This window comes from Talpa europaea, assembly GCF_964194135.1.
Source record: "Talpa europaea genome assembly, chromosome: 9".
Taxonomy (NCBI): domain Eukaryota; kingdom Metazoa; phylum Chordata; class Mammalia; order Eulipotyphla; family Talpidae; genus Talpa; species Talpa europaea.
The window spans coordinates 78,917,961-78,938,089 of NC_140076.1; the positions used below are offsets into that span (position 1 = coordinate 78,917,961).

The following is a 20,129-nucleotide window of genomic DNA, read 5'->3' on the forward strand; positions in this document are numbered from 1 at the left end:
TGCGCGCATACATGTGCATGCTGTGGGAGGCTGGGAGGAAGATTCAGGGATGCTGCACAGAGATGGTCTTTGAGCTGAATTTAAAGGGTGATTAGGAGATTGACAGGCAGACAAACTGAGGCAGGACTTTTCAAGAGAATGAATGGCATAGGCAAGGGCTCAGAGGCACACAGGGTGGGACATGCTTAGATTTGAATTTTGAGATCCCTTTGGTGGCAGAATGAGAAGGAGTGAGAGTGTGGGGGGCAAGGTTAGAGGGGAGAGAAGAGACCAGATGTGTTTGTACAATTTTAGGGACAAGGTGATAGGGTGGGGTCTCAGGCCCAGTGGACGGAGCCAGACAGGCTTTCGAAGGCAGAAAGGATAGATTGACTTTCTGGGCAGCTGGAGGGCAGTGAGGGGAAGCCAGAGTGTGGAGGGCGGCTGAATTTCTGGTTTGGCTCATTGGCTGGATGGTGATGTTATTTGTGGCATAGAGGAGGTGGGAGATCTGAGCAAGTTTCAGATAGGCTTGTTTTAAATCCAGGCCAGAGTGCATCTGAAGACAAAAGGAAGGGAATTCACTGAAGATGCCAGATCAGAGCAGGAGAAGGTGGGTTTCGGGGCATGGGGTAAAGTCCAGAAATGACACCAAGGGCTGGGTGTGGGTGTGGGAGAGGATGGGCAGAGACTGATGCTGGTCTGAGTAGGACTCAGAATGTTAGGGCTCTTGGGGATCCTCATGGTTGGTGCTGATAGAATGGGTTTAATACTGTCACCACCTGTGTGCAAGACATGCCACCTCCTCATGCTAATTGTATGAACTTGAGAGCAAACCTCCCTGAGCCTCAGTCTTCTCTTCTGTTAAGTGGGATAAGATTGTACCAACTTCCTGAGGTTGTTGCATAAATTAAATGAGATAATACATGGATATCTCCTAGCTCACAGTAGGTGCTCCCTAACACCAGTCTGCACCCCTCCAGCAGCAGAAAATGCATGACCCTGCAGGCAGGGCAAATCCAGGAAGACCCAAAATGGGTTCTCTTGTGCTGATCATGCTACACTTGACTAGATTATCTAATGCTGTTTGTTAAGATAAAATATTTCATAGCATATTTTGGGGGCAGGGGAATAAAAAAAGGGATCCTTGCAGGGAACAAGTTAAGGCTCAGAGGTATGGTGCAATTACCCATGGCTGCCAGTGAGTCAGAGGTGACGCCAGGGCTTAAAACTGGGGCCCCAGCAGTGAGGCCATTTCTCTTTCCACTGAACTGCCTGGGGGGAAAGGGTAAGTGGGCAGGGTCTTGCAATGTTCAGCCACTCATTTAGTCACCAAGTTCCCTTCTGCCCCTGGATCTAAGACTGTTAAAATAACCTTTGGGTACCTGGCTTCCATCTCAGAAGTCCACCTGGGCTTCTCAGCAAAGACTGTCCAGGAAACACCTTATATGTGAGGCAGGTGCGAGGGGTGTGGGTGTGGGAAGACTCCTTGGAGATGAATCAGCACTGCCTCCTCCTGTGTGAGTCAAGAGCAGGCCAAGCAGGGCCAAGAGGAAGGTTCAGGAGGGAGGGATGGAACAGGAGGGAGGCACTGGCCTGTAATGACACTTTTCAACCACTAGGGGGCACGCATCAAGCGGGCAAAATCCCACCGCGGATGCTGGGAACCGCAGCGAGCCCAAGAGAGGGCGTGGCGGTAAAGCCAGCGCCCAGCTTCTCGAGCTGCGCTTGGGCAGAGGCCCCGCTAGGCATGTGCCCACTGCCTGCCCGTGTTCTGGCTTCTCTGCCTTCCTAGAGAAGTGGAGAATGTAGAGTGGGATTGAACTCTAGGGGTCTTTCTACCCAGTCCCTCCCTTCTGCAAGGAGAAGTGCTCAAGATCACACAGCAAGTTAGTGGCAAATTAAATGTGATTTTCACAGACTCAGGAATATGGCCCCTTGTTCTGGTTAGGGGCAGACCGGCAGGTAGCGAGCTTAGTAATTAGCGACTCTGGCGCAGGCTCTCTCACTCACTCCTCTAATTCCCTTTGTTTCTGCGACTGTCTTGCTCCCCCTACCCCAGCCCCCCCTCCTTTCTGTCTGACTGCCTCCTTGTCTCTGCCTGCATCTCTATCTGCTGGGCCCCTGGAACGAGTTTTTTCCTGCTTTTAACCCCCAGGGATTTGTAGCTCTCTGAGGCTGTTTTTCAAACTGTGTGTCAGTTCCACTCTTGGGATCTAGAGAAATTATAATGTGGTTGTAAACTCAGTGATTTTTGGAGGTGAGAAGGCCCTTCTGGTTCCTAAATTCTACCACCCCAGCCCTTAGCACTCAGTAACCACAAGCCCTGCTTGGTACCTAGTGTGGGCGAGATCTTATGCTCAAGCAGAAATGAATGAGGCCCAGTCCTGCACTGAACTCACCGTTCTGGGTGAGGGCAAGAGAAGAAAAGTGTGCAGGTGATTCAGTCTGGCGTGGAGCGCCCTAAGTACACAAGAACAGGAGAGCTTTGTGCGGGACAGAGCAGGTAGGCCTGGCATCTGGTTGGGCCTGGGAAAGGTTCCTTGAAGTAGGTGGCACTGGGCTGGCCTTTGAAGAGTAGGTGGGATTTCTGCAGGAGGAAAGGTGGTGAGCGACCACTTTCTGAGCAGAGGAGTCAGTATGAGCCCCAGGTCCTGGCCCCACCAGGTGTGTGTCCCCTTATGCTCACGGCACAGTCAACCAGGAAGTCAGGTACATGTGTGGGAGGTTAGAAAGAAGGGGTATCCAGAGTCAGACACCTCACTGCCAGGCTTTGGGGCTACGTCTGTGGGGACACCTGTGGGGTTTGGAGCAGAGGAGCCTCTGCTAAAGTCCCCTGTTAAATGGAGGCAGTGCTGTGAAAAGCAATGTGTTGCTCCCCATTGGTCCTTTCTGGGGTGGAGGGGGGGGTTGTGAAGGATTTTTATTCCAAATTCTACCTGAAATAGGTTTTGATGGCAAGGGGCAGAAACATGAGGGGTTCAAGTGCCTTGGGGAGGTGGGGACCCTGGGTGGCTATGTGAAGCTGTTAAAGAGGATGGATGCTGGGACCCCAAGGTTTAACTTCATCTTCTCCCAGGCCCAGGGTGACCCTCAGGAAGAGAGCCGTCTGGCTTCTGGTCTGATCCTCTGTCAGTTCTCAGCCTAATGCTCCCTGGGGTGGCCCCATGAAACATCTCGTGCTAGTTCTCTCTCTTTGGGGCTGGGTTGGTGTTTCCGCAGCTGCTCTGGTCCTGGGGGAGGAGGGCGGTGCCCCCTGAGTCACTGCCTGGGCATTTGGGCCTGGAACCACTGGTGAGTCACCTAAGACTGGGGTGGGGGGGGGCCTGGGAAGGGGAAGCCAACTGCTGGACATCTGGAGGGGGGAGGGGAGCTGAGCAGCTGAAGGGTGGTGCCCATTTGGTCTGGAGACAAAGAGCAGTAGGCAAGAGAGGTGGGGAGGGGCAGCGGGGAACTACTGTCCCCAATACTGGATCCTAAATGGCCTCAGTGTCTGCTTTCTCTTCTGGTCTTGGGAAGAGCCCGCGGGGCTGGGGTGAGGGAGACTGTAGCTGTGGAGAAGAGGAGGGCTGAGTTTCTGTTTTCCCTTGCAGACCTCCTTGGGGCTTCCTGACGCCACACAGAAAGTTTCTCACCCACTGTGATTGTGAGATTGTAGACATAGCGGTCTCCATCTGCCCCCTATCTCCTCCCTGGCTCTCTTCCTTCCCAAAGGGGGCCTTTCAAGGTATTTTCAAGCACAACCACTTTCCTCATTATGTCATTAAGAAGTATTCTGGTGCCAGCTCTTAAGAGTAACTTGGTTTCCCCTACTCCCTGAGGCCCACCTGCCTGGCTCCTCTTCTTCAGGCCCCCCATCTGCCTCCTCTGCCACCCTGCTTTCTAAGGGTGGCCCCAGACTGTTACACACTCGTGCACACACACACAAGCACACATAGTGGGGTTTGGCATGCCCTGCAGCCTCTGACACACGAATGAGTTGGGACTTGCAGGCATGTCATGAAAACAAGGCTTGGCATGTGTCCCCAGGCCTCACCAGCTGGGCTGCCTCCCTCAGCTGGGGCAGGCTGCCCCTTCCCCACATTACCACTCCCCCCTTCCCATGACCTGGGTGACCACAGACTGCCCTGATCCGGTCTGGGGCTCTCCTGGAGCTGGTGGCCAAGCTGAGAGGGAGGAGGGGGCCAGGCTGGAGTTGTGCAATGGCTGGCGGCCAGGCTTTGGTGGGATCAGGTTAGGACAGGTTTGGTTTCTTGGAATGCCAGGTTGGGGGCCAGTGGGCCTGGCATATAAACCCCACCCTGGGCACCTGCCACTTTGCTCAGCTTCCTGAGTCTCTGCGCCATCTGGCTTGGTGAGTGCCTCTGTCCTTAGCTGGCTGGTGGGGAGGACCCCTGTGGTCTCTGCCTTTGTGCCTTTGTCTTGATCTCCTAGTTATCTTTCTGGCTGACCTGGGGCCTCTCTGGGTGTCTTCCATTTGGGCCTTCTGTAAAGAGTCGAGTTGGGGTAGTTCCCAGTTCCTCTGTGAGATCTCACTTTAGGGTTACTGAGGTCTTCACTAGAGTCCCTCCATCTGGGGTGCCTCTCTGTGGGCTTCAGTCTGGGCATCTTTATGCAGAGGACCTTCTTGGGGTCTGGGTCTAGAAGAATGAAGCGCGTAGGTGAATGGAGGTGTTTTAATGAGAATTCTGAACTTTTTTAATTTCAGTTTTAGTTTTTTATAAAGTCTTGAATTCTAACAGAACTAAGGAGAAAGAGCCTGGAATCTGAAGGGTGGGGGCCCTGCCCAGAGTAGTTACATGGACCCCCCCCTGCAGTTTCCTGACTTCTCCCACCTCCCCTCCCCTTTCCATGGCAGGGCTGGCAGGATGGGCTGAGGTTTCCCTGCCTTGGGCACCAACTCCCCTGGCCTCAACCTCCTGAGCTGGGGTGGACTTTCTCAGAGACAAGGCTCTGGGCAAAGTGACTCTGTGGTGTGTCCTTGTGTCCCCAGGTTGTGTCCTCATCCTGGGGCACTGGACATTTCATTTCTTTATTCTAATCCCAATAGGATCCTTCCTGAAGGGGAAGGTACTCAGTTGCCCCACCACGCAACTGTCTGATGGTCTCCAGTTTGGAGGGACACATAGTCCCTACCTTGTGAGTGTCCCTAGTCTGAGGGAGGAAACATCCCTGCCAGGGGACTTCCAGTTATATGTGGAAAATGACTTGCACTCTTAGGTTGCAGCCATGACTACCACCAGAGACTAGTGGGCCTCTCCATTTAAGCCACAGAGATGCCATCTTGTGCTTGCATAGAGCCCACGGGCCTGGGAGGGAGCTGTACAGAGAGGATTCCCAAATGGGATTCCCACTGCCCTGTCATTTCCCTGCCCACAGACACTCAAAAGGGGGAGCCCTGCCCTTCTGGGTGTGCCCCAGGTATGATCAGAGGAGACATGAGGCCGTCTTTGGTGACTTCCATGCATGGGGGAAGGTTTTATATTTTCTGTCAGTGTCTGGTGGAGGGTGGCCCCTGCCCAGGGGGCCACAGCCAGGGGGCGATGCAGCCCCTGCTTCCCATTCAGAGGAGGATTTGGGGCTCCGGGGCTAGTGGGTCCTGCAGGCTGGGCTGAGGTGTCTTTATCACCTGCCGTCTCTGTAGCTCCAAATCCAAGATGTCCAGCCCCCTGGAACAGGCACTGGCTGTGATGGTCACCACCTTCCACAAGTACTCTGGTCAAGAGGGCGACAAGTTCAAGCTGAGCAAAGGGGAGATGAAGGAACTTCTGCACAAGGAGCTACCCAGCTTTGTGGGGGTGAGTGGGGTCAGCCTGGGACAGGGAGGGTCCTGGTCTGTGAACGTGGGGGTGAGGGCTAGGTCTCTTCTCCCCCATTCCGGCGTGCCTGCTGATGCAGATCCAGGGTGGGGTAGAGCCCTTTATGGCCCGAGAAATGTTGCAGTGAGCCCAGCTGTGAAGGCTGTTCCTGGCTGTTTCCTGCAGCTTCCCTGAGAAGGATGTGCTGTGAGGGCCGTCAGAGTCCTGTTCTAACCCCTCATTGGAGAGTCAAGCAAATCAGAGAGGGGAAGTAACTAGTCCAGGATCACACAGCTGTTTCTCACACCCTCATTTTTCATATTTACTTGCCCAACAAAGAAGGTGTGTGCAGGAAGAAAAAAGCCAATCAAGATAGGCACCCAGGAACATTTTGCAGAGAAATGTAGTCAACTCTTGCCCTCCCCATACCCTCCTGGATTAATCCCCAAATCAGTTCTCAAGTTTTGAACTTGTCAGGTGTGTCCTTTCCTATAACAAATTCTGGGGTCAGATTTTCTAATTTGGTTTCGTTTTGGCTGTTTTTTGTTTAATTTTTTAAAAGAGGTATTTATTTATGCATGCAAGAGCTGGGGTACAGGCCAGAGATGTGGGGGTAAGAAGATTCACCAGAGACAGAGTGGGGAACAGAACAGGCAGACTGACTGAAATACACTGCTGAGGGGAGCAGCAGGCGAGACAGGAGAGGTCTGCCACACCACGTGGGTTGCTCCCTGGCCGGCCAGGGATCGAACCCGTGCTGCTGAGGTTGCGGATTGCTTCATAGTGTGGTGCTTAACCCCTTGCGCCACCAGGGAGGCCTTTGGCTGGTATTTAAAAATATTTGCCTTTTCTGAATTCAACTTGCTGCAATAGGGAGTGAGGTGGTGGCCCCCAGAAAGACTTGGTTTCCTTGCCAGCAAAATGGGGGCAGTGAGCCCCACTTTGCTGTGCTCCTATGGTGAACAGAGCAGATTCCCTGCTTCAGGGGGGCCTGGCTCCTCACTCCCAGCAGGGAGAGCTGGATACTCACCAATGAGGGGCTCTCAGTTGCTTCTGGGGCTCCTGCCTACCACTTACCGGTTTCCCAGCACCAGGGGAGAGCTGGGCTGTCCCAGGGGTGTGCTCCGTGTGAGGTGGGGGTACACAGCAGGCTGGTGATGACCCCCCTCTCTCGGTTTCAGGAGAAGGTGGATGAGGAGGGCCTGCAGAAGCTGATGGGCAACCTGGATGAGAACAGTGACCAGCAGGTGGACTTCCAGGAGTATGCTGTCTTTCTGGCTCTGGTCACTGTCATGTGCAACGACTTCTTCGAGGGATATGCAGATCGGGTCTGAAGCAGAGCTCTCAGCCCCTGCCATGAGTCTCAGGCTCAGGAGGACTCTCTTTCCCTTTTAGTTTTGTACTCAATAAACTTTTTAACTTGTTGATAGTAGTTTAATTGCTCAGTTATGCCCCGTAACCTGACTGGTGCAGCTGGGTGCTGGGCTCTGGGGGTCTCCTAGATCCCACCTGGACCCTGACCTCCAGAAATCTTCCCAAGGCCAGAGCTGTGCCTTAGGTCCCAGATTGCAGGATTTCAAATTAGAAATTTGGAAATTGAGATAATTTGCTACAACATACATGTGTATTTGCCAAATAAAGATATTTTAAAAGGCAAATACCATCTGCTGTCACTATTATTTTATTAAAAAAGAAAATACCCACCAGGAAGGGAGGATGTAATCTCTGCAGTAAGGCCTGCCCTTCAATGCCATGAGCAGCCAGTCATGCAAGGAGCTGCTCAGCGACTTTGTGCAGGCTGCAGGCCATAGGCAGTGTCCTGTGTGCAAATCTGTATTTCTGGCTTTTAAAATGATTTATTTAGTTATTTATTTATTTAAAAGATTATTTATTTATACAAGCACTGGGTACAGTTAGAAGCGTGAGAGGATGAGAGAATTCGCCAGAGCCAGAGCGGGGAGCAGAGCAGGCAGAAGGACCGAAGTACACTGCTGAGGGGAGCAGCGGGCGGCAGGAGAGGTCTGCGCGCCATGTGGGATCCTCGCCCAGTGGCCGGGGATCGAACTGAAGCTACAGAGGCTGTGGGCAGCTTCGCAACTCAGCACTCAACCACTGTGCTACCTGGGAGGTCCCATTTCTGGCTTTTTTTAATCAGCAAAGTTTTACTCCAGTGTTGTTTCTGCTCCTAAGTGACTCTGAAATGCAAGAAGCTAACACACTTGTGTAAAGGCAACATGGAGGCAGGCCACTGAGACCATCTCTCAGACAGGAGGCCCTGCTCAAAATCTCCCCCAATGGGAGGGCAGTGGGAGTTTTGGATGAAGAATAAATGAAGCTGCGCTTAGCTCTGCCCTCGGGGCGGCCGGGGGTGGGGTGCCTACGTGGTCCATCAGACCATCCAGCTGACAGCCCAGAACTCCTGCCATGGGAAAGCTTGGACATGTTGTACCTTCATCAGCCCCCTCCTCCCTCTCCAGCTAATTGGCTGCAGCTGTGCTAGGCTCCAGTCTCTGGTCTCCAGCAGTCTCCGTCTAGAGGACTTTCTGCTGTTACCCATCATGCGGTATAAAGCCATGGCTATGAACTGCAGAAGGGGTGGCAAATGGGGGTCCTGGTGGTGGCCAGGGGTCCCTGGGAATGGCAACTCTGGACTGCTGGTGCATTTCTGTTATTTCCAGACTATGGTTCACTCTGGAGGGGAGTAGAATGTGGTGCTGGTGGCCTGGGCCAGTAGAGTGTGGAGTTAGGGGTGGGGAGGGCCCAGGCGGGGTCAAAGGATCTGGACAAGAATGGTGAGGGCCAGACAGGAACCTGCCCTGAAGGTGGTGGGCAATGTGGCCCCTCACAACAGAACCAGCTCCCAAAGTGGCCCCGTAGGGAATAGCCCAGTGGGGTGACCACTCAGGGCACCAGGCCTGGGCAGGCTTAGCTGAGCCCAGGGCCACAGTGCAAGATGTTGGGGGAAGATGGTAAAGGAGGGTGACAGACACTGGGGTGTGGACGCTCCTTGGGGTGGCCATCTGGTCCAGGTTGGGCAGGCAGGTGCTGGATCATGGCCGATGGGTGGGCCACACATTAGTACCAGGTTAGCTCATTCAGTGCGGGAAGGTGGCCCTGGTTCATCTCCACAGTCATGATGCCCTGGCTGCAGTCCCAGGCTTCAGGGACTTTGTCCACTGTGTACTAGAGCTTGAAGCATCCCAAATTCTGGTTCCTCAGCTCCTCCAGCTCAGGCCACAGCTGGATGTCTTTCTTGGCCTGGTTGGCAAAGAGCAGGTGGCTCACCTTGTGGTTGTGTGGGTCGTTCATGATGGCGCGGATTCCTTGCAACATTGGGGTGATGCCTGTTCCTCCCATGATCAGGCCGTGTTCGTCACTGTCCTGACCTCGGGGGTGGATTTCTCGTCTGAATGGATAGCTAACTTTGCTCTCCCCGGTAGTTTAGCAGCCTACTGGGGCCCCAGGACTCAATGGTGTCTCCAGTGTTCATGCTCGCCAGGCACTGGGACATCTTCCCTCCAGCAGGAAACTTGGAATGGTGTCTTTGAAGTAAACTTTGACAACCAGGTCCATGGAGCCCTTGTTGTCATCACTGAAAACAAGCCGAGTGACCAGATTCCCATCTATTCAAGCAGGGAGGTCAAGGTAGAGGCTGAAGGAGAGGCCCAGAATATGTTGGGGTGATGGTGGGGTGAAGGGGACTCCCTGTGTGTTACAGCTGATGATCACCCTGTTGATGAGCCACAGTGGGTACTTGATGTCGGGCTCTCCAGGGTGATGGGGGAGGGGGTGATTCAGGGGCGCTGAAAGGGCTTTATGAGCAGGCTGTACAGGAACCAGACTGGGGAAGGGATCACCTGGCCCAACGTGCTCAATTGGGCCCCCAAATCTGTATTTCTTGTTATATTTGCTTCAGATTGACTTGCTGTAGTTTGGGTTTGTTCTTCTCTTTTGGTTTCTGCTGAAGGCTGTGAGGAACCAGTTCACATCCATGTTTTGATTTTTTTTCTTTATTTTTTCCTCCAATGATAGCCAATGTTGCCACATATTCTCTGCTCTATGGCACATCAGATGACAATTTGACCAAATGCTTTGCCATCTTATACCAAGGGTCCCCAATTTTCCAGTCTGCAAAGATTAAAAGATTCTGTTTTAGTTACCGAATTCTCTACCAGTTAAGAATGCAATTCAATTGTAAGTTGCAGAACACCTGACCAGAAGTGGTTTTAAAAAATTAATCTTTAAATACACTACACAATAAGAAGTCTGGGGTATGCAATTCTTGTTTTGCTCAGTGACTAGGGCCAATGAACTAGTTGCTACACAACAATCTGGCCACACTTGGTGAATTAAATTTAACTTATTACTTGCAAGATTCTGAGATTAGGTAATAGTATTCTCACTTGGCATTTCCTATTTGGTTATAGAGGATATTTGGCTACAATTTTTTTTTTTTTGAGGACTTCCTACTATATTTTGTTTGGGTTCCATTTCCGTGGTCTTTTTTTTTTTTTTTTTAAAGATTGATTTATTTATGCATACAAGAGCTGGGGTACAGGTAAGATGGGTGAGGGGGGGTGTGTGTGAGAGGATTCACCAGAGACAGTGGGAAACAGACTAGGCAGACTAACTGAAATACCCTACTGAGAGGAGTAGCGGGCGAGACAGGAGAGGTCTGCTGCGCCATGTGGGTTGCTCCCTGGCCAGCCGGGGATTGAACTCAAGCTGCAGAGGCTGCGATTGCTTCACAGTGTGGTGCTTAACTCCTTGTGTCACCAGGGAGGCCACATTTCCATGGTCTTATGTGTTACTTTTTTTTTTTTTAAAGAGGCATGTATTTTTATTTATTTATTTGTTTGTTTGTTTGTTTATTTGTGCATGCACTGGGTACAGTCAGAAGCGCGGGAGGGTGAGAGAATTCACCAGGGTCAGAGCGGGGAGCAGAGCAGGCAGAAGGGCCGAAGTACACTGCTGAGGGGAGCAGCGGGCGGCAGGAGGTCTGCGTGCCATGTGGGACTCTCCTCCGGTGGCCGGGGAGCAGCCGGGGATCGAACCAGCGCTGCAGAGGCCGCGGTCAGCTTCGCAACCCAGCGCTCAACCACTGCGCCACCGGGGAGGCCCTTATGTGTTACTTTTAATATTTTTTGCTTGAGGTTTTATTAAGATTAGAAAATGATGAACTATTTGCATGATCTATTGGACAGTCTGGTTTCTGCCTGGTTCTAAAGGGACACATTGCTACTTTCCTCCTCCTCTTCCATGTTACATAATTTAGATGTTTTTTGCCTTGATATTCATTGTTCTGTTGCTATATAATGACCTTTCATAGTGGATTTGGTGTTGATAAATTCTTTTAGTTTTTGCTTTTCAGTGAAGTGCTTATTTTACCTTCTATCTTTTTTTTTTAAGATTTATTTTTTATTTATACAATAGCTGGGGTACAAGCTAGAGGTGCAGGAGGGTGAGAGGATTCACCAGAGACAGAGTGGGGAGCAGAACAGGCAGACAGACTGAAAGCACTGCTGAGGGGAGCAGCAGGTGCGATAGGAGAGGTCTGCCGCGCCATGTGGGAATCGAGCCAGCTGGGAATTGAACCCGTGCTGCAGAGGCTGCGGATAGCTTCACAGTGCTGTACTCAACCTGCTGTGCCACCAGGGAGGCCCTTACCTTCTATTTTGGTGTTAATCTTGTTGGGTAGGTGGCTCTGGGCTGGGAGTCTTTTTCTTTAAGTACCTTCAATATCTCTTTCCAGTCCTTTCATGTTTGTAATGTTTCTGTTGAAAAATCTTTTTTTTTTTAAAAAAAGATTCATTCATTTATACATACAAGAACTGGGGTATAGGACAGAGGTGTGAGGGGGTGAGAGGATTCACCAGAGACAGAGTGGGGAACAGAATAGGCAGATCTACTGAAATACACTGCTGAGGGGAGCAGTGGGCGAGTCAGGAGAGGTCTGCTGCGCCATGTGGGTAGCTCCATCTCCTGAGCCATGTGGGTCAGCTTCCTGGCCGGGGATCAAAATCATGCTGCAGTGGCTGTGGGTAGCTTCATAGGTTGTGCCTTAACCTCTTGCGCCACCAGGGAGGCCCAATGTTGAAACATCTATCTGCTGATAGTCTGATTGATGTTCCTGTATAGGTTACACTTTTTTTCTTTTGACAGTGTTAGGATTTTGTTTTTTTTTTCATTGATTCTCAACAACTATATTATTATGTGTCTTGGTGGCTATGCAGTAGTTTTGTTTTGTTTTGCATAGAACTGGGGTGTAGGCCAGAGGTGTGGAGGATGAAAAGATTCGCCAGAGACAGAGTGAGGAGCAGAACAGGTATTTCTGTTCTGCAGAACAGTTGACTGAAATACACTGCTGAGGGGAGCAGCAAGTGAGACAGGAGAGGTCTGCTGTACCATATGTGAATTAGCTCCCTGGCTGGGGATTGAACTCAGGCTACAGTGGTGATAGTGTTGAGCTTTAACCCATAGACCACCAGGGAGATATAGTAGTATTATTTTTCTTGGAACTCTTTAGGTCTCTTGTCTCACAACTTCTGGTTCATTTCCAGGGTGAGATTGTGTCAGTGATTATTTCTTTATTTTTATTTTTTTTAATAGAGGCATGTTTTATTTATTTATTTGTTTGCTTGTTTTGTTTATACAAGCACTGGGTATAGTCAAAAGCGCGCGGGAGGGTGAGAGAATTCACCAGAGCCAGAGCGGGGAGCAGAGCAGGCAGAAGGACCGAAGTACACTGTTGAGGGGAGCAGCGGGGGGCAGGGGAGGTCTGCGCGCCATGCGGACCCTCCTCCGGTGGCCGGGGAGCAGCTGGGGATTGAACCGGCGCCGCAGAGGTTGCGGGCAGCTTCGCAACCCAGTGCTCAACTGCTGCGCCACCAGGGAGGCCCCTGTGATTATTTCTTTAAATAGGGTTTCTATGCCTTTCTTTTTTTCTTCACCTCTGGGATCCCCCGTGATATAAATATTTTTTTTTCTTTAAGTTGTCCTAAGGAGTTCTTATACTGTTTTAGTTTTTTAATTCTTTTCTTCTCTACCTTGGTCTATTCTTGTGTTCTCTAGGATTGTGTTTTCAAGTTCACTAATTTTCTCCATTGCTTCCATTTGTCTGATATTAAGGCCTTTGTATTTTTAAAATTAGCTATAGTTTTTTCACTCTGTTATTTCCAATGTGGCTGCCTCATATTTTCATTATATTTATTCTGTTGTTGTTTTGTAGCCTTCATTTTTTTTTTTTTTAAAGCATTGCTAAGGCTGTTGCTCTGAATTCCCTTTCTGTCATGCTGCGCAACTCCACTGAGTCAGAGCTCATTTCATTTTTCTTTTTTTTTTCTTATTTTTTGCTCTGACATTTCTACTGTGTCCTTCTTTCTCCTCATTTTTGAGTGTGTGTGTTTTAGTAAGGATATATTTTCAACTATTGTTTTTGCAGTTATTGAATGGTTGGGGGCCCAGTAGTGGGTTTAAAAGAGGACTGGGGCAATAGGTGTCAAAGGATCACCTCCTGAAGATCTAGGAAGCTGAAACTCCTGTTGTAAAGCATTTCTTTGCAGGGGGTGGCAAGTGGGTTAGATATCTTTTTTTTTTTTTTTCAAGATTTATTTTTATTTATTTATACAAGCACTGGGTACAGTCAGAAGCGCGGGAGGGTGAGAGAATTCACCAGAGCTAGAGTGGGGAGCAAAGCAGGCAGACTAAAGTACACTGCTAAGGGGAGCAGCGGGTGGCCAGAGAGGTCTGCACGCCATGTGGGGCCCTCCTCTGGTGGCCGGGGAGCAGCTGGGGATTGAACCGGTGCTGCCGAGGCTGCGGGCAGCTTCGCAATCCAGCGCTCAACCGCTGCGCCACCGCGGAGGCCCTGGGTTAGATATCTTAACCTGGGGTGTGGTGTGGCAGGTATTTCAGCTATCTCAGCCTGGATTTCTGTAATTGTCTTTTCTATAAGGAAGTCCAGGTATTTAGCCTGACCCTCTTCAGGCTAAAACAGTTCTGTGTTGTAAGCCTCAGATTCAAGTCAGTAGTCCTTGCTCTGTGCCCTCTCCTCTGCAGCTCTCCTGCAGTGAGTGCACTCTCCATCCCAGATGCCTGCTCATGTACCCCCTTATCTAGTGCAGTGCTGAATCATAGGACACCCAATGTTGGCATGTGCCCAATTCAATAGCAGTAGGGGGCTCTATACCACAGCCACTCCTCTTTCTTTTGGGTTGTACTGATTCATTATTACTCTAAACAAAGTTCATTTAGCATTTTCCCTACCTCTTTCAGTCAAGCTGATGCTCCTGTTGTGTACTCTGATAATCAGTTTTTCCTGTAGGAGTTTTGCATTTTGTTTTGTATCAGCTTTGTTGTGAGTGTCTGGAGGAGGCAAGGAGCCCAGTGTATTCACTCTGCTGCCATCTTGCCAGATTCCCAGATGAAAGTTGGAGTTGGAGTCATTGCAAATTTCAAATTAACTCAACACCCAAGGTAGCTCACTCAGTATACCTGGCATTTGATGTTGGTTGTCAGCAATGAGCTCAGCTGGGGCTGTGATCTGGAACACCTAGCCATGACCTCTTTGTGTGGCTTGGGATTCTCAGAGCAGCTGGGTTCTGAGGAGTGTCTTCAAAGTGAGTATCCCCAGTGACCAAACGAGAGTTGTGTGGCTTCTTAAGATTAATCTCAGGAATCTCAGGACATTGTTTCTGCTGCATTCTATTGATCAAGCAAATAATTCTGACTGGCCCAATTTCAAGGGGAAGAAAATTAGGCTCCATCTCTTAATGTGAGGAGCAGCACGCACAAAACTAACAGCAACCACTTTTGGAGACTGGATACCACATTCTGCCATCTAATGACCACAGATCACATCCCATTCACAGGCAAAATGCACTGGTTTCCTTCCCAAGACACACAAAGTCTCATCCTATTTTGGCATCAAGCCCAGGAACTTGTTAGGTAAGTCAGGTTCAGATATGGATGAAATTTCCCAGGTGTAGTCCCTCCATTATAGCTTCTCAAGAATAAGTTCTCTGGATTTGAAGATCTGTGAACAACACATTCAATGTAGAATGGCAAGCCAGGGATAGATAACTGCAACAAACACTCCAATTCCAAAGGCAGAGGTGTTAGATTAGAGGCACAAAGTGATTGTGGATCCATTACAATTATGAAATTGGCTCAAATACATGCCACCAGATTCCTGATTAGGGTCTGGGTCTGTTCTCTATAAATGGTTCTTTTTTGCTTTAGCCTCTTGATTTCATTTGCTGAGTTAAATCTTTCTTTACCACAAGAAATGACTGTGCTTGAACTGAAATGACTTTCTCGCCTGCTTCCTGCTCATAGGAAGTCAAAGATCCAAAGCTTCTTTTTGTTTTGAACTGTATCCCTCTCAGTTCAAGGTGATAAAATTCCTTTAAAATGTGTGGCATTCCTGTTTCAATTTATTGTTCACTTAATTAGACAAAGCCACGCCTATAAATCTCTTTGAGAAGGGCTCCCCTCCACCTTGGACTGAGTATCTGGGTGCTGTGAGAAAACGACCTTGAGTTTTTCAAAGGCCCATGTGTTTCAAAGGGTCTAAAGGCACACTTGTAAATTATCAGAAGGCTCATTGTTTATCTGAGAAGATCTATAAGATCTAAGAAGACTTGTTCTGAAGTCTTTTTGAGGTCTCCATGAAGGGTCTCACTTTGACTTCATCTTCCCTTTTCATTGGCAGGACCCTGGATCTGATCTTTGAAGTCATTTGTTACTCTGAGAGCCATTTGTTAGCTGGAAGATGGTCCTGGGCCCTCTGTTTCCTCTAAGTTCTGCTAACAGATGGAATCATCCCTTTCACAGTTCACTTCTTTCTTCACATATTTTATCAGAGGCAGCCAGACAACGTCAATCAGCACTTTCTGTATTCTAAGAGTCTCCTTAGCCAGAAAATACTTTTCTATTTTTTATTAGGTGCTCTTTCTATTTTCCACATTATCACAGACAATAGTTTTTTCAGACATTTCGCCACTATAGAGAAGGAATTTCCTTTTCTTCGGCTTTCATAACAATTTTCTCACTGTCCCTAAATGATTACTAACAACTTCGTTGAGATCCTTCTAGCAGGTGCTTCTAGCATTGCCTGGTCTCAGAGCCAGTGGCACCAGCATTTTGCTCTTGCTGGTCTCTGATGAAAGATGCATGGAGGCAGCACATACCAACTTTCAAAACTTTTTCTACTCCTTCTTCTGTCATCACACCTAGGCTTCCATTTGGTTTGCATCCAAGGTCCATCAGGAGACAGTTTGGCCAAATGTTTTACCATTTCACAACAGGATCCCCAACTTTCCAGCCTGTATGTATTGGGTCCTCATGTCTCACTCCTTTCTTTCTCAACTTTGACAATTCCACATTTTAAATTCTTTTACATCAGGACTCCACTTTCAGATACAAAGTTCTCCACCAGTTAGGAATTAATTCAGCCACGAGGCACAGAAAACCCAACTAAAACAACTGCTTTAATTGTCTTATATAACAAGAAGCCTCTGGAAGGAAGTTTAGGATTGGTTCAGGGGCCCAGAGTTGCCATTTGTCTCCGTGTCTCTTCATTTTTCGGCTCTGTAATCTGTACAATAGCTGCCTCCCACATGCTTGCTGCTGCACCATCACAAAATGGCTCTAAACCTTCAGGTCTCACCGCTCACACTCCAGGCTGGAAGACTGAGGAAGGACAAGGTGCGAAAAGCTTTTTCCTTAGGAGACTTTATACAAAAAGCACCTTCCGGGCCTCCCCTGGTGGTGCAGCGCTTGAGCGCTGGGTTGCAAAGCTACCTGCAGCCTCTGCAGGGCCAGTTTGATCCCCAGCCACCAGTGAGGGCCCCACATGGCGCAACAGACCTCTCCTGATGCACCTGCTGCTCCCCTCAGCAGTGTACTTCATCAGTCTGCCTGTTCTGTTCCCCGCTCTGGCTCTGGTGAATTCTCTCACCCTCCCGTGCTTCTGACTGTACCCAGTGCTTGTGTAAATAAATAAATAAATCTTTAAAAAAAAAAAAACAAAACACCTTCCCTTCCCAGAGATTTCCACCTACATGTCTTTGGCCTCTACTGTAATATGGCTAGTCTTAACTGTAACTATTTTTAGTTGGGTATGTTTGAAAGAAAAAAAAGAGTTTAATAACAAGGAAAGAGGGGACGGATAGTAGACAAGTAATAGACTGTATTTTCCTGAATTGTTTTCTTAATTCCCTGAAAAATTCTGATACTTGGGAGCTACTTATAGAGTCGCTCGGACTAGAATTCGCCAGACTGGAAAAGGGCTGAGTAAGAAGGTACTGAAATAGCCTGCTTGTTCTCACTTACTGTCCTGCCTCAACTCCTGTCTGGGGTTGGTGAGGCAAGGCTGGGCAAGCCCTGGCAGGAAGAGAGAGAAGCCCACCTTCCTATTATCCTCCAGGAAAGGGCGCCAGTGAATATAGGTCAAGAAATCACGATAGGGGTAATTAATATTTCCGCAGCATTTCTCAAAACTCCTTCCTCTACACTGTCATTTCAGCCTCAGGTAACTCTGAAAGGAGTATCATTAGGGCCTTTTTACAGATGAGGAAACCGAGAGGGAGCCCCATCTCCCATTAATGGAGTACCCCACCCCCACCCCCATCAGGCTCTCCGTGGGGCCTGTGCAAGCATCTTCCCATTAAATCCTCACAGCAATTAGATGAGTGATGTGCTATCAGTTTCTGCACTTCACAGACGAGGAGCTAGAGACTGGGGGAGGTTAAATAAGGAACAGTGCTAGTACTCGACCCATGGCTGCAAGAAGAGGCCACACTTCTATGGGCCCTGAGGTTGGCAATCTGGGTGTCCCTCCCCTTTCCCCCTCATCTCAAAGCCCATGCTTTGTGGGGCATGAAGGGGACTTGGGTGAGCAGAGTCGGATGCTCTGGTCTCCCAACCCTGGATCAGCAGGGAGCGGCCCATGCTGGTGGTGGGCTGTTGTAGTCTGACTGCTCACGATGGGCCCTGGCTTCTGCTGGGGCTCAGTTCTGGGTAATGGAAATGATCTGGCGGGGGGGCACTTGCCTCATCTGGCTAAGCACCGATCCAGGCTGATTTCTTTTCCTTCTGTGTATTTGACAAACTAATAAATACCAGCCTTTCCTAGCTGGTCCCAGCTATCTTCCTATCTCACCCCTGCCCCCAAATCTTTGTGTGAAAGCAGAGCAGGAGGGTCCAGAAAATGCACCCTTCAGAGAACTGCTGGCCAGGGGCTCTCATTCACTCCTGGGATTGCCCCCAGGAGGGCCTCAGGAATACAACTCTACCTCCCAACATGTCCCACTGTCACTTTGGTCTTTGCTCTTTTGGGTCAACCTCTGGCAGCCTGTTGACATTCCAAGCAAGAGAATGAAGGGAAAGGTGGGAAATGAGATGGGCTCAGTGATTGGGTAGAGCTCCCCATTTTCTCACTGGAAGGTCACTTGATCTCCTCTTGATTCACTGCTCCCACCTCAGAAAAGGGCAAATGGGGAAATGCCTTAGCTGTCAAAGGAGGTGGGAGGTCTAAGGCCTACTTGGTCCTAGTTCAGATGCTCTTCCCACCTCCAAGCCCCCAGTTCTGTAGCAAAGCCCTTCCTGGCTCCAGCTTCAGCCCTAGACCCAGAAATCAAACTTTCTTCCCACACTTTCCCCACACCTGGCTCAGATGCTGAGAAAAGAGGGGAATCCCTCTGTGCGACTAGGTTTGTGGTCCCACTGAGCTACAGGGTTGGTTGGGAATGGGGTTATCAGTCTCTCATACCCAGGCCTTTCAGCACAAGCACATGACACATCCAGGTGTTCTAGGAATTTCATATGATTCCTCCCTGAGGAACTGAGTCAGACTCTAAGACTTGACTTTTGGGCACTTGCCTTTGTAAGGCACTGGTGCTGACAGTGGCAGGGAGTGGGGGGTGGGGGAAGGTCAGCGCTGTGGCAAGTCCTGTCAGACCCAATAGCATCTGCGCTTACCTCTCACGCTGCTCCTCTTGGGAGGGGGCTCCTCACCCTCCAGACAGGGTGCACTCCTCAGCAGTCAGCACACATCTGCAGGGAGCTCTGGGGAGGGGCCAAGTAGTAAGTGGAGTGTGAGCACAGCAGAGGTGGAAAGGGAGGAAGATGGTGGGGCCTTGGGGGCTCTGAGCATATGGAACCACTGCAGAAAGGGGGATCCGGGTTATTGCTTCCAGCAGGGCAGGAAGAGTCCAATCAATCTCAAAACTTGGGGGAGCAAAGGAAGGGAGGTTGCAGCTTTTCACCTGGGTAAACTGACCTGGAGAGGAGGGCCTGGTTCTCTCCCAGCTGTCTCCAGGGAGGGGAAGGAGTGCCAATCATTGAGTTGTTCTCAGAGACCTCTGCCCTCACATCTCCACAGTCCTGCTAGGTGGTGCCAAGCACAGCTGGGGTCTCTGGTAGGCCTCTCCCCAAACCCATCTTGGAAGTAAGGCCATGAAGCCCCAAATGAGATAAAGGACACGTGGGAGGTCAGGAGGCGAGAACATGGTGGGGTTTGGAGTGAGGGTCCATTCAGTGAAGGGTTCGCCTCATGATGATGACCCTCCAACCCCCAGTGTGCCTACACCCGGACCTCTCCGCCCTCCACCCTCAGCTATTGTCTCTGAGTGAACTCCTGTGCCTTCATGGTGGCAGCCCCTCCCTATGGGTTCACAAAGGTGCTGCTTTCCTGGAGGTACAGTTAGGATGAGCTACAAGAAAGCCTGGCAGGTGAGACTCTTCTCTGGGGAGCTGCGTGGCCCCACTCTTTCCTGGCCACTATCTAAATTTCTCGGGTCCCCTACCAACATCTTCCCTTTGTCCTGCATTATTGTTCTTTCTAGCACTGACCTTACTAGCTCAGCCCCCCTTTGTTTATTGTCTGTTTACCCCCCCAAAACCATCATCTCCACAGAGAGGTCTATTTTGTTTATGGCTCTCCCCCCAATGCCTAGGACAAGGGTCCCTAAATATTATCTTCATCTTGAATGGCTCTTAGACCTGTCACTTATTGATGATGTGACTTTGAGCAAGTCTCAGTTATATTTATCAAGCTCTGGCATGTGCCAGGTACTTTACTTTGTGAGCTTTGGTTACTGGAGCAGGGCCTCGAGTAATGCCATTTTGTTGCCATGTTGACGAGAAAAAAAATTGGCCAGGCCACTGCTGGGTGGGGTCTGCACCACCTTCTTGGGCTTCCAAGGATTTTCTGTGGGGACTCTGGTTTTCTTCCACATCCCAAGATGCACTTATGATGTTCATTGTCACATCTCCATCAGGGTGAGTATGGGTGCGTGTGACATGCTTGCCCTGCATGGAATGGAAGGGTATACAGTGCAGGCTTGGCTC

General features: G+C 49.8%; 1 protein-coding gene and 1 pseudogene across 2 annotated transcripts; one reads left to right on the top strand and one right to left on the bottom strand.

The window, feature by feature from the left end:
• Positions 1 to 5,636: 5,636 nt before the first annotated feature.
• S100A2 (S100 calcium binding protein A2) lies at positions 5,637 to 7,111 on the top strand (the record flags this gene model as incomplete). The annotated part of the gene is made up of 2 exons (XM_084244005.1): positions 5,637 to 5,777; positions 6,959 to 7,111. The coding sequence occupies 2 exons, from the start codon at positions 5,637 to 5,639 to the stop codon at positions 7,109 to 7,111; spliced, it is 294 nt and encodes a 97-aa protein (XP_084100131.1).
• A 1,591-nt stretch (positions 7,112 to 8,702) lies between these two features.
• LOC311177757 (NADH-cytochrome b5 reductase 3-like) lies at positions 8,703 to 11,538 on the bottom strand (annotated as a pseudogene). The gene is made up of 2 exons: positions 11,511 to 11,538; positions 8,703 to 9,735 (listed from the first exon to the last, which is right to left on the bottom strand). The product of its transcript is annotated as an NADH-cytochrome b5 reductase 3-like (transcript).
• Between the last annotated feature and the right edge of the window lie 8,591 nt (positions 11,539 to 20,129).